At 45.3% G+C, this 14546-nt stretch overlaps 1 protein-coding gene across 3 annotated transcripts in view; it reads left to right on the forward strand.

Moving 5' to 3' along the window:
- The window catches only part of tmtc2b (transmembrane O-mannosyltransferase targeting cadherins 2b), a 103806-nt gene that overhangs the window by 70129 nt on the left and 19131 nt on the right, over positions 1 to 14546 (forward strand). For all 3 annotated transcript variants that reach the window (XM_086208164.1, XM_086208166.1, XM_086208165.1), the window contains exons 3-8: positions 2453 to 3296; positions 5775 to 5889; positions 6419 to 6504; positions 8191 to 8375; positions 9235 to 9313; positions 12476 to 12597. In XM_086208164.1, coding sequence (XP_086064290.1) covers positions 2453 to 3296; positions 5775 to 5889; positions 6419 to 6504; positions 8191 to 8375; positions 9235 to 9313; positions 12476 to 12597 — 1431 coding nt within the window. The remainder of the gene's footprint in view (positions 1 to 2452; positions 3297 to 5774; positions 5890 to 6418; positions 6505 to 8190; positions 8376 to 9234; positions 9314 to 12475; positions 12598 to 14546) is intronic.

Below are 14546 nucleotides of genomic sequence, written 5' to 3' on the forward strand. Positions count from 1 at the left end.
ATTTTCCTCTGGATTTCCAAGAGGAGCTGACCGTGACACCTTTGGCAGCTCCTCAAATTAATGAGAGAGGGTGATCCTGACTGGAAATTTGACCTTCAGTTGCCAAGCAATTTAAGAACGGCTTCTACGCTGTGGCATATTCTGGCATCTCTCTTTGTGAAATACTGAATCATTACGAGTTGTCAGGCCTTCCCTGAAGGTTTTGACAAATCTGACCTTATCCAAGTTGTCATGTGTGTGGTATTTTGAAAAACTGTTGGCCAGTATTACATTTCACAAAGTTCTGCCTTAGCCGCTCTCTGCCAGTCTGAGCACTAAGGAGTACACATCTTCTGACAGGAGGGATTGGATCAGTTGCCACAGCCTCTCAGATATGGTGAGGGAGGTACATCTGCATCCAGAAGGTTGAGAGGGCTGATTTAAAGTCACTGATAAAGTTGTTTAAGAGGCTTTGATACAGTAGCGAGGGGAGCCAGGACCACAGGCTGCTGCTCACTAAGTGCTGGAACTGCTGCGGGGCCAATATGACGAGTGGTAAAAGCATCAGTGCCGACAGAACAAGGACGAGCTGGTGACACCTCAGATTTAATTAGAAAATGGTTGGACGCCAGATGAGACGAAAGAGCCATTCTGGGCAGGCACATCAATACCACATGAGAGAAGCAGGTTCACGTACAAACAGTGAAACCAAAAGTATCAAGAAGTGGGAAAGCCTATAATTAGACTGTGGGAGGCCTTATTCACCTTAATATGGAACTCATCAGTCAGTAAAATTTTAACTTAGAAGTTTAACTTGAAATTCTTCCACTTCCAGTAGCAGTGGCCTAAGTTTTGGACTTCATCTCTTTGCAATAGCAGCGTATCAGCAGGCAAGGCAACCCGAGTGACTCGGATCACTGATCACATGACAATGGACATGCACAGAAGTCACTAATAAACCCCCAAAACGGGAGTCGCCTAAAGTACGGAATGACACGTGACGTGATTGTGCCCTGTGAGGAAATGAGATGTGGAGATGCCACATCAACTGGTGTGAAGGTCATGTGAGGTTTGTCTGTTCTGGCTGGGTTAAGAGGGGAAAGTCAGATTTATAGAAGTGGGGTTGTGTGAGGTATTCAGTCAGTCGCGGTTTGCCTTCCGGGCGGAGAGCAGCAGCAGTTCTGGAGCTCAGAATTGATCACTTCTGAAAAATAATGTTAATAATTTCCAACATTGTATTCTAACTTCTTTTTTTTTTTTTTTACTTTTGCCTTCAGATACACTCGTGTGCTCAGTTTTCAACCGTAGAACTTCCTATTCTTACGCATACAACACAGAAGAGCATGTCTCAAAGAATAATAGTGGGTGTGGTATGCATTTTTTATGAATTTATGTACCCCATGAAGAGTGAGTTACGCCCTTTGTTTGCACTGAAGTTGAGCTTATTTTTTCAGACCCGGTTCAAATGTCCTTCCTCCTAGGAGTGTGACTCTACTGTAGGACAGACGTGAGCTTTTTGTGCTCCAGAGCCTTAAGGTTGAATAATTTGGCTTCTTTTCAAGAAACTATAAAAATCAGGTGGTCCTAAAGGTGGAACCTACTTCAGAGAAATGTGCCAGTCATTCTTCAGTGCCCTGCCAGCAAAGTATTAAACAATCAAACAGGCCGTAAATATTTCAGAATCAATTCCGCACTGCATTGGGAAAGGTGTTTAATATCAAGTCTGTGTTTGGAAGAATGGACTTCATATACGATTGTTTTGATATGTCTGTAGAGGCTGTGGCGCTCAGAGGGAAAATGTGCATGAATAGAAAGTTATGATGTCGAATCACATTTAAAAAAAAAAAAATCAATGTATTGAGTATGAGTGTTCCTGGATTTAATAAAAAGAAGCCTGTGTGCCATGTCTCCCTCTTGTTGCATTCCTAAGACCTGAGTAACAAAGAAGGAAATGGTTCTTCAGAGTTTGGCCGTATGACCATGTGACAGTAGAAATCTTCCTTCCAATAGAGATCTGGCAACTTGGTTTCCACTGTGCACAGGTGGTTTGTTTGCATGGAAGATCCAAATAAAGGTAGATTTCTTTTTCTCGTTTGTCTCTCAAAACTATTTACTGTCTCATGATGTACACTGCGGTATTAAGTACTGATGGGATGGGAGATTTTGGCCAACCCCACTGCAGTTTTTTGCCTGAACGTCTGTCCAGATGGCATCAGACGTCTCTCCCTCCATGGCCACAGTGGCCACTTTATTCTTTGGATGTCATTTGAGTTGAAGTGATGATCAAACAGTCCTTTGATCAGTTTTAAAGAAACTCTTGGAAAGTAAATCCAAAGAGTCATAAATAATACAGCCACCCATAAAACCAGTTCTTACGCTCTCAAATGTGCCGTGTGTTTTCTCCCAGTCACTCCCTTTCCTTCCCTTGGATCAAGGGTTTCAGCTCTGTTTCTGTGTTTCTTTTGTCTTTCAGAGAAATAACGTCCACCTGCTGCTGAATGTGTTTCTGTTGGCAACCTGGGGTGCCGTCCTTCTGGCCTGCCGCTTCTACTGGATGGGCAACAAACCTCCCAACTTCTCCAACTCGGACAACCCAGCAGCGGACTCCCCCTCACTCCTCACCAGGGCACTAACCTTTTTCTACCTGCCCGCCATCAACTTCTGGCTCCTCCTCTGCCCGGACACACTCAGCTTTGATTGGTCAATGGACACCCTACCGTTGATCAGGAGCCTTGCTGATTGGAGAAACCTTCACACTGTTCTCTTCTACCTTGGGCTGCTGCTGCTAGCTTGGTTCAGTGTGTGGATGCAACACAGCAGCAGGGGCAAGGACATCAATGGTAAAGCTCCTCATACCAACGGCAGGAATGGTAACAGTAACGGACATAGTTACCAGTATCATGAACATGAACACATGGACAACTCCCACACAAACACTCACAGTAGTAGTGCACAAAATGGTACCAACAAGCACTACGAGAGCAGGACACTGCTGCCCACCACTGAAAATGTTGTGGTGTTCTCTCTTGGCCTGCTGGCTATCCCCTTCCTCCCTGCCACAAACCTGTTTTTCTACGTAGGTTTTGTGATAGCAGAACGTGTACTGTACATCCCAAGTATGGGCTTTTGCCTGCTGGTGGCAGTGGGAATGAGGTCACTGTACGTCCGACTGAGACGCAGGTCCTCCAGGACCATGTTGCTCTACTGCAGCGCAGCCCTGGTTCTTCTTTTTGGTGTCAAAACTGTTTTGAGGAACAGGGACTGGGAGAATGAGGAGATGCTCTACAAGTCAGGGATTTATGTCAATCCTGCTAAAGGTAAGACCCCCTCTAAAAGTCGCTCGCCTCCGCATGTTCGCACGCACTTTAATACACATGGAGGCAACGGGGCTCCTCGCATCTTCACTCAGTGAGGTTTTATATTTGATAGCATGTACAGCCTCCGCTGCTGCACTAAATAATTCAAAGTAAAGCTGCTTCGAAATGTCTTCTCCTCATCACTGAGCCTCACCGCAGATTATAAAAGTGCTCGCGATTTGAACTCAGTGCCCCAGAAGAAAATTGAGACGGGTGTAAAACGTACCACTCGAGGCCTACTTTACTCCTCAGATGTCTTTACAATAGGTTGAAGGAATACAGCTGAGTTGCACAGACGGGTGACGAATTAGAGGAAAAACCTATGTAACGTTTCTGATTGAGGATGTTGGGCCACCACGACCCACCAGAAAAATTGTTAAAGTGGCTTGGCAGAGATTCTACAAGTCTGGAAACTCTACTGGAGGGAGGGATGAACACCATTCTTCCAAATGATATTCCCTCATTTGGTGTGATGATGGTGGTGGAGAGATGTCTAACCAGTCTTTCCAAAGTCTCCTTGAGGTGCACATTCGGGTCTCAGTGAATAAGAAGGCCACGACATGATTCAGTCTTTTTCATACTCGTCAAGCCGTTCAGTGCCCCTCGTTCCCTGAGGACACGGGCATTATTAAACAGTTTCTACTCTCATTTATTCAAGTTTCCAAGTGACATGGGAACAGTTTGGGAAATACATGCATTTGCCATCCTCCCTAGAGTCAGTTGAATGATGATTGGCACCTGCCTCTCCTCTGTGTGTGTTTTGCTTTTTGCCAAAGTTTTGAGGCACTGAATCAAATCACTGCACCCAGTTAGGAAAGTAGTTCCACGCGATGTATCTGAGTCTAAAATTCAACTGCTTTGCAAATTTAAATAGGCCTTTCATAGCGAATGTTGCTACCAACTCTAGTTCTATTCATGCATTAAAGATACATTCAGATGACTTTTGACGGCGCAAAGCTACAAGTCCCATCCACTACCATTCGCTGTGCTAAGCTAGCAAGCAGCCAGTTGGTCTCTGTGGGTCTCAGCTCCCTGTGCCACACACAGGAGAGGAGGGGATCCAGCTGCTTGTCTCTCTCTGGGTAGGATGACAAATCAGCAAATCTCCAAAAAGGCTGGTGTGTTCCTTTTAAATTTCCCTCCCATCTCTGTCCCTCTCCCTCTTTACCCAGCATTCAGTCTGTTAAATGACACGTGGAAGGGCACTTTCACTGCTGTGGCACCTGCAGTTGATGGGCACCTATAACAGAAGATAAAATATTCAAGACACTCAAATTCAAGGTCACCAGACAAAGACTCTGGTCTGAAGTGTTACTCTCAGAGCTGCTTAGTGGGGGACCAGGGCCAAGACCTTCGATGCAACAGCCCGACACGTTGTGTTAGCTAATTTCCCTTTCAGATTTTGTAGTGGAGCTGAGGAATGACATCTGTTTTCTTTGGCAGACCATCAGCTGAGCACAGGAGCAGCAATGTCCCCGGTTCACATTCAGTACAGCTAATATGAGATTTGAATGTAGCCCAGCCTCATAGACACACACACACACACACACACACACACTGAAATGTCTAAACCGTGAAATTTCAGCATACACAAACTCAAACCGTAGATACGTGTAGAACTGCGTACAAAGCTGAATACGTTTTTTTTTGTTTGTTTTTCGTACAGAATGTTTCGGCAGGATCACATTGTTTTCAATATTTACATAAATAAAGGAGACAAAGTCACACTATATCCTGCAACTCCAAAAAAAGTGGCAACAAAAGCAAGATTTCAGCTTCCGCCTTCAGGCTGTAAGCACATGGGAGACAGGATACTGTCGCAGGGATTCTTGCTGTCATGTTTGCAAAAGAATAAAATTCATGTATGTGTATTAACTGCCGCATCTCTTGAGAAACGATGCTGGTTATTGACAGGTTTGTGCTGTCTATGAAATAAGCCATCAATCATACTATTGTATTCCACACCAGTGAGCCCTTAAACATGAAAGTGATTTCTTCTGTCATTTCACACCTACTGCATTTCTATTTGTTCCTGCACACTCTACATTTATATTCACACTCTTTATTCAGTGCACAACAAGTAGAAAAGCTCTTAGCAGCCTTATTTCATCTCTTACTGCTCCACGCCATTCAACACTAATGCCATTAGTCGTTCAATAGCACTGTGGTGGTCCCCTTTTCATACTCTCACAGGAATGAGTGGTGGGCTTTAGCACAAAGCTCCCCTCATCTCTAGTGTCTTAGAAAAGCAGCAGAACAACATCCCCTTCAGCTCTTAAAACGTCGAATGTTAATGGCAGTGAGTTATAAAAAAATGATTATGTGTCACAGACCTTTCTCGCATGCTGCTCTTTCATTAACTCAAGGGCTTTTAAGGTTCTTCATATTACAGTTTTTCTTTGCTCCGTGTGATTAACATGTTCTTTTGGAACTTGTCAGCATGGGGCAACCTTGGAAATGTCCTGAAGAGCCAGGGCAAGATGGAGGAGGCTGAACGGGCGTACAGAAATGCCCTCTATTACCGCAGCAACATGGCTGACATGCTATATAACCTGTGAGTGTGTTCTCTTACACTGTGGTCTGTAAAGATTTGAAATGTCCTCTCTGCTTGTAAACTGGATTTCCTGGTAAATTCACAAATTGCCCTCTCAATTGACCGTGTGTGTGCACGTGTGTGTGTGCACGTGTGTGTGTGCACGTGTGTGTGTGCACGTGTGTGTGTGTGTGTGTGTGCACGTGTGTGTGTGTGTGTGTGTCAGAGCAAATGGAGTAACTCTCTCCTTACATGCAGGCGTCCATTGATCAGAACTCTTCCCTTTGTTCAGAGGAAGTGTCATCTTGTCTGGTGTCTCCCCTGAGGGTTCTCTATCTGACGGGGGTTTAGTGATGCTTTAAAAGCCTGAGGGAAATAAGAATCACCCTCAGCCAATAATCACAGTGGGCTCAAATGTCTGCCGTGTGCTGAGATCTGAACACACCTGCCGGTATTCTTATCTGATCCCAACAGAAGCTTTTAAAGCATCTCTCACTGGAGATTTTGAGCCCTAAACTGCATGAACTGTCGTTGTCTTTGTCCGTTCCAGTGGTTTGCTGCTTCAGGAGAGCAACAAGTTCCCAGAGGCACTCCACTACTACAAGCTGGCCATTGGGAGCCGGCCAACTCTAGCCTGTAAGTGCAGCTCGTCTTTTTATTGACAATCTCCAGCTCTTGTGGTCGTGGCTGTGCTGTGTCCAAGCAACAGTGAGCACGGGCTGTGGTTATGTGAAGCGAGAGGAATAGGTGGCAAAAGGGCAGCGAGACTACAGCTGAACACAGAAATCGGACTGGCGTTCTCCGCCAAGTCCTGTCAACAGATCAAGCTAATGCATGATGTCATTTATTATGAATTCAGGCCGTGAAAGTTTCTCTGGCAGCGCCTGGATTTCTCAGTGTTTGCTGTGTCTCTCCCAACTCGTCGCTCATCACTCTTCCTCCCATGAGGATCTGTCACAGTTTGGCGTCTTTTCAGCAGGTTCGTTCTGTGATGAGTTCAAATCGCTCACAGTCCTACCTGGTCATGCAGTAAATTAGCTCCTCCCTGTTTGAGCCATCAGTCAGTGACAGATAAACAGAACGTCTTAAATGCCTCTTCCTCTTTTCCCAAAGATTAATTATAGTCCTTATCAAGATCACGGTTAGACTCGAACATTTCAATTCAGCGTGCAATTATCCCGTCTGTTACAGCCGATAACAAGGTTAATTAATTAGCCTGAGCAGCAGACACGATGACGGCAGGATGAGGATGTGTCAGTGTTTTTCAAGGTTACTCCATTACTCACTGCCTAATGAGAGCTAAGTAGTGCAAACTGAAGCTCTTTTTTTTTTAATTCAATATGTTAAGCTATCCGTTTCTGTGATAAAACACTTTTCATTTTTGACACACTTTGTGCACACTGCACCCACAGAAATCCATTTGGACGGCGAATGAAAATGGAAAATACTGTCTATTTGTGATTTGCTTTATCTATTTCCTGCTAGAAAACAGCCTTTCTGATAGGAAGATCCAGTCCAAGGAAGAATAAAATACCATTTAAAGAAACTAAGAATAAAAGGCTGGTGGGTTCCTGACTACTCTGGTGTGGCTCAATTATATTATAACACCCTTTAGGAAAGTCTGCACATCGATCTGCTTTATCGAGTTAATTTATTTCTAAAGAAAGACTCAAATCTGTTGGTCCTCAGAGATTAATTAATCCTAATATTGATTTTGAGATGACGTCTTTGACCGAGAAAGAAAGAAAAAAGAAAATAAACAACCAAGCGTCCAGATATCCCTCAGGATGCACCCAAAGGTCAACATGAAGCACAATAAAGGTCATCTGTGGATTATTGAAGTGCAGCAGGATCTGGACCTGTTGATGTTCCTGGATATACCATGACCTGGATCAGCCATGCCTCATTATCCATGTAAAAACAGCCATTACTCAACCTGTCAGCGACATTGCTCTCCATGACTTCACTGCAGTCACAAACACATTTGTCTTGGATTTGTAATGGCGATGCTGATATACATGGGTTTCACAGGAAATGTAAACTCTGCTCTTTGAGGGAAGTCTCCAGCAGCAGCGAGGGTCCTGCTAGTGGAGCAAACCCCCCCCCCCCCCCCCCCGTCAATGCATGCATCAACACTGAATAGAGTTCCATCAGCAAAAGTCAGGAGGAGCAATCAAGCAGGAGGAAGCTGCGGTAGTGACAGTTCATTGACCAGCAACGCTGTAGTGAGAAGACCTGACACGTCTGCTGTCTAAACATGAGAGTTTCTCGTCCGCTGGTGAGTGACAGAGTCTCTAACGGTTGGTTTTGTTCCCGGGACAGCGGCCTACTTGAACACAGGCATCATCCTGATGAACCAGGGTCGCCTCGATGAGTCCAAGCGCACCTTCCTAACCTGCGCCGATATCCCAGATGAAAACCTGAAGGACCCCCACGCTCACAAGAGCTCCGTCACCAGCTGCCTGTACAACCTGGGCAAGCTTCTGCATGAGCAGGGACACCAGGAGGTAACCATGACACCGACCCAAGTGCCTGAAAAATCACTCGAGTCACGAAACATGGTCAATAATTATTGTCCTGCATTAAAATGTGTATTTTGGGTGCTATTTTTGAATGCATGTCTCCTGACATATTCTGCAAAAGACATTCACATCGCTGTCATAGGATTTCCAGGAGTGCTACTTTACTCAGAGTGCATGCTGGGAAATGTAAAACTGTGGTAAATGAGATAAAGCCTGTCTGGCAGGAGCCGGTGGAGCACTGAGAACATGCTCAGTATTGTATGGACGTTTTCCAAAATTGCCTCCATCATCAGGGACGCAGTGTTTTGTGCAGATAAACCTCAACGTAATAAATTCACTTTCATGCCCCTGAAGACCTACACAGCTCACTAAAGTCAGTGTCTCTCCGGTGCTGCTCATCTATGTTGTACACAAGCACTGATGCTGCTGATTCAATCAGCGGTGCTGCAGATTCAATAAAGGCTTTTATAAATCGTTTCATGCTGGAGAACGAGAGCCGTCCCACTTCTCCTGACCACTAACCACAGCAGTTGCCTCAGCAATAAACTAGTTCCAGCTCCTTTGACCATTTAGTCTGTGAGGAACCTTCCCTCTCTTGAGTCACCATGTGACAGTGCTCTCGTCCTCTAACAGCCGTGACACAGCGGATAGACCCGTCCCGCTCGGCTCTGTATGAACCAGCAGCCTCCCGGCAACCTCCGATTCCACGCTCTGTATTCACGGTGTCACGGCCGCGGCTGCAGGGGAGGAATGACTAGTTACCCCAGCACCAGTCTCCCTGGTGGGGTCTCTCCAGGCTAATGAAAACATCCCACACCTTCTTTTTTTATCTGTTCATTCACAGGAGGCCCTGGCTGTGTTCAAAGACGCAATACAGAAAATGCCAAGGCAATTTGCTCCACAGAGCCTCTACAACATGATGGGTAAGAGCTGTTTTTGTCTCAACACTCAGAGCATAAAACAAACAAAATAACAGCAGAGCTGAAGTCCAGAGGCAACGTTGGCCAGTATTCTTGGACCAGAGGCTTTTTTGCTTTCATTGAATTTTATCTTTGACACAAACAAACTTGTTATTTTTTCTTTCAGAAACAGCGAAAGCTCCATTAGCCCATGTTTGTTTGCACTTGACTTTTCAGGATTTGCTCCAGAAACACGGACTGAAATCCCCTGTGTCAGTCGTGCGTGCAACACAAGCCTGCTGAGTGATGGTTCAGGGCTGTATTTCCTTGTTCCCAATGACGAATATGATACATATTTAGTTAATAATCAGTAGAACGAAGATGAGTTCTGTTGGAATTCAATAGACATCATTTAGATTTTCTGAAGGGACAATCCCTCTCCTCCATTTTGCATCCCGATTTATTAAACTGATTATTTGTTGCCTGCCACTACTTTTACGTCTGCAGGTTTCCACTTTGCTACTGTTTGCTTCCATTAAAAACTCCAAGTTGCTCCTCATCATGCATTGTTTTCTCTTTAGTGGTGGGATTTCATCAAGAATTATGCTTTTTTAAAGTACATCCCGACATTCTTCAGCAGATGATTGGCTGTTAGGAGGCGGGGGCAGGACATCTCTGGAAGTACATACGATATGTCTCAATTCAAGATGCCATGATGGTTGGTCTCTTTGGGAATGATCTCTGGTGTAGATCCGGTTACAGCAGGTTGTTCCAAGACGAGCTGTGAGCAGGCTGAGGGAGTGTTGGAGTAGACGCTGTGGGAGGGAGTGGAGGCTGCTAACCAGACAATAGCTAATTTTGAAAAAACAGACTTAATTTGCTTTTCACTACAAGAACACCTCGTCTCGTTAAATTACAGCTGTAGAGCAGCTGCTGTCGGCTCATTAGAGCTGCTCTCTCCCTCCTGCTTTCTCTCCCTCACACACACACACACACACACACACACACACACACACAAGCACCCACAGAAGTGTGTAATCCAGACTTGGTCGTGCCATGGCTTCACTTATACATTGGCAAAATGCGAGTTGACAGAGCTACTGAGATTATGTCAAAATGTTGATGAAAGTTGCAGTCACCGTTAAGCGGCGGCGGCGGCCAGAGATGTGTGATTTCAGCAGCTTAGCCTTGTTTCCTAGCTGTACTAAATGTGCACATTTGGCACACCTGCTCGTATCTATTTCCAGTTCCACTCGCCGCGCTGCTCTCATGCTGTTTGTCAGACGCCAAGGAGCAGAACCTTTCGTCAGGAGCAGTAATCTGGGCCCTGCTGGTCCCGCTCCAACCCTCTCTGGCGGGCCCTGGAATGTTCCACTCCGACGAGTTTGGATTCAGTGTCACATCTGATTGTGCGTTGATTTTTGTGCTAATCCCATATAGAGATGTGCTGCCACGTGAACAAAGCATTTGAGCTGTCTTTTTTTAACCCCATTAACAGATCAAGCCGACATCTCCAAGGAGAGCTGTGTGCATTTTTGAAAAATACTTTCATGAACTCAGATAATCTTACCTTTAAACACATCAGTCTTACCCCTACTGTCCTCCGCTGCTACCAATTTTGGGGGGTTTAATGTTTTTCCAGATGGTTAAAGTTTCCCTCAGAAGCCATAGGAAAATAGAAATTTGAACAAAAACCTCCACAAAGCAGCAACATTGAGATTGACAAGTAGATGAGGATATATTGATTTCTAACTCATTCTTTTGTTCTCGCTGCTCTCAGCGGTGATGGATTACATCGCTACAGTATCATGGATTTCCAACACTTGAGGTTGAAACCTGAAGCCACACTTATGGATATCATCTCCTCATATATCAGTCGACATCCCGGGGAAACGCTCCTGAGCTGTGTGCACTTTTTCCACAATAAAAGGAAGTTGAATGTTAAATTTGATGTCTTTTACATGCTTGTGTGTGACGAGGTTTCATTACACGGTCCTGCTGCTGGTTCAAGGGGAAAGTGTGTGTCACCTGTTGCTTATCACAGTTTCTTATCAGGAGCTTGATGAGTGCTAAAGTTTCAGTCGCCTCTAGTCGACACAACTCATCAGACGTGTGTAGATTAAAATACAACCCACGTTTCAAGTTCTGGTGATACAATCGCTCCCTAACCCTGAACGCATTATGATCTTGATGTGAAAGTGTGCGTCGAATTACCGGGCAGTGTTGTCAGAGTAACGTAATTACACACGTGTAGTTGGATGGCTTTGAAAGGGAGTGTGTTGTTGTTTCAGGTGGTAGCAGGGTCAAAGCTGCTGTGTGTGTGCGCGTGTGTGTGTGTGTGTGTGCGTGTGTGTGTTGGGGAGGACGTCGCACAGATGAGGGAGAGAATCAAAGACCCTCTCTACCCGTATTCTTGTGTGTGGTTGTGTGAAAATATTGTGATTAACGTGGAGTTTTTGGCTAAATACCTGAAACACACTCTGTGGTTAACACAAGCTAAAGATGTTTTGATGTTTCCCCTACAGCATGAAATCAGTAGCGTGAGTGAGAAATGCCACACTAGAGTAGAATTTTGAAGCGTGCGTGTTGGTTGCTAACTTCGGTTAAACGAGGCTACGGACGCTGTGACCGACATCAGACGTCATCGGTCTGAACGCAGCAGAAGCACAAAGCTGGTGGCGATGTTGAAGTCTCACGTCTGCTATGTAGTTCGTCCTTGGCCTGATTTTAGCACTGCCATTCTAACAGTTGCATTCATGCCTCAAACATTCATGTTGGTTGGGATTAACATGTTACAAGTATACTGTAAATATATGAGTGTTACAAACTGCACCACAGAGCTGATTTTCTGCAGCTCTAATATAAAAATCCCGTTAGCTTTTTTCTGAGGGAACTCATGGAGATGCTAACTGAAGAGCCATGCCTGTGGCGCTCTCGTGCATTCGTGATATTGATTGTGAACTGAGTGAAAGTTTTCAGAATGTCTGAACCTTCATCTAAAATGATAAAGGCTGAAAGACATTCCTTCATCTCAGCCACATTCCTCAGCACAGTGCAGACATGTGTCGATGAGCTGAGGTTGTTTCCAGTCTCTCTGCTCGGCTCCAGTGGAAATCCTCGTGCAGCTGGACAGCGGGCGGATGTGTGACTTCTTAACCTCTGACCGTTCGACCTTGACTCCCACAGGTGAGGCCTACATGAGACTAAACAAACTGACTGAAGCTGAACACTGGTACCGGGAGTCCCTGCGAGCCAAGCCTGACCACATCCCCGCTCACCTGACCTACGGCAAGCTCCTGGCCATGACGGTACGCTCCTCCTCTCTTCTCTTGTTTGGTCTTCACAGTGAGGTTATGCTCCATTTCAGGGGTGTGAGGATGATTTTCTCTTTCACTTGAAAAAAGCTTCAGATGAATTTTGCTGTTGAACCGAATCAAAACTGATCAGTTCACCAACTCCACAACTTTCCTCTTCTTGCACTATTGATGCTCTATGTTCAGCATCGACCACTGGGGTGATGGATTTACACTTACATCAGCTACTGAGGATCGTAATCCTCTGATTCACACCTGGAAATACAAAGGTAGAGTGTCATGCTGAAGCTATTTGAGCGGGTCTACAGCGCCGAACCTGGGACCTGACCTGACCCTCAGCAAACTGTGCATTCCTGAACCATTTCTCATCCTCCACCTGTCCTTCCTCAGTTCCTTTTCCTTGCCGATACACTCTTTCATCTCCTATTGCCTTTCATCAGTTTTTTCCAGCCCCTCACGGATTGTCAATCAATAGTGTATGAGAAGGGGGGGCGGAGCAGAAGGGGGAGAAAGAGAGAGAAGTAGCTCTGCAACCAGCGTTCGCGTCTTTGTATCTACAGCAGCAGAACATGTTTGTGTAGTTTTATACGGAGAGACCTGAAATCACTCTGCAGCAGCTGATACTGCATTGCGTTGTGACTTGCGATATTAGATAGAATGTTCACATTTTCACATCATTATTCTGATTTTAATCTAAAGCCCCATTATATGACTGTGGTGGGACTGAAATCTAGAAATCCCATTGGCTTTTGTTGGGAACCCGTTGGAGCTGCTGCCTTCTGGGTTGGCCCGCAAAAATACCCGATCCCTGCAGCGCTCCATCGATCACAAGCTGGAGCCAATCAGATGATGCTGGTGTGAACAGGTCTGGTGGTAGAATAGAGGACATGTGCATTTGAAAATGAGGCTACATGCTTATGAATAACGGACACACAAACAGCCCCAGGAACACATCAACACGCTGATGCTCACTCAACGCCCTGTAAAGAAATGCTGTTATTAAAAAAGATCACAATATGTTTCTTTTTGGTCAGCGAAGGTGAAATAGTTCTGGGTCTTTCAGCTGATTTGTCTTTGAAAGGGAATGATGCGTGTGTGGGAGCAGTGGGAGCAGTGGGAGCAGGAGCCCCTTGTGGACGAGGAGCTGGTCAGGTGGAGGACTGACACAGGCATCACTGTGAGACGGCTGAGGCTAAGAGGAGCACTCAGACCTGAAATAGATGGTGGGAATAGAACTGTATGGCTACACTGACCATCCACTTCACGTCCCAGTTGGAGGAGGAACAGCACAAGGTCGATGGAAAGGTGGAGGCCCTCCCCCCTCTGTGTGGACCCTATGAAAGGACGTAATTGTGCTGAAAAGCCTGCAGCAGTGGGATCTAGATTTCCACAGGACTAAACTCTTCCTGGCTCTGTCCGCTCTCATTTCCCTCATGGAAAAAGACTCATTTTCAAGTTATTTTCATTTCAGTTTCATTTCACTTTTTGTGTATCAATACTGATATGTGAGGAGGATTTTTATAGACCCATTATTTTATTGAAAGTTATTGGAAAACCCATTTTTTTTCTCAGACCATACAGTCTTGTTTTGTCTTCATGTCATTCAATAGCATCCTTACACAGCCGGCCCCCCAGAGAAGAAGTCCTCCGGTTCATTGTGTGTGTCTGAATGGGATTAAGCTAGAGCACCATGCTAGATTGATTTATCCCCTCGGACTGATGGCCCGGCCCTGAGAAGAGTTCAGATGACACCACATATAAAAGTCACTTGTTAAACTAACATGAATTCCTCTCTGGACAAAAGCCCTGGAACATCTGAAACACGCTGAGACCAAATTATGCCGGCAAGAAGAGTCGAGGGAGAAAAACAATTCTGGAGCGGTAGGACTCGCTAAAGTTGAAGCATTCAGGAGTCCGTGAAGAGACAGTATTTTTATTTAAGA

Source organism: Aulostomus chinensis, chromosome 7, assembly GCF_037954235.1.
Source record: "Aulostomus chinensis isolate RoL2024-O1b breed Wild chromosome 7, RoL_Achi_v1.0, whole genome shotgun sequence".
NCBI classification, from domain to species: domain Eukaryota; kingdom Metazoa; phylum Chordata; class Actinopteri; order Syngnathiformes; family Aulostomidae; genus Aulostomus; species Aulostomus chinensis.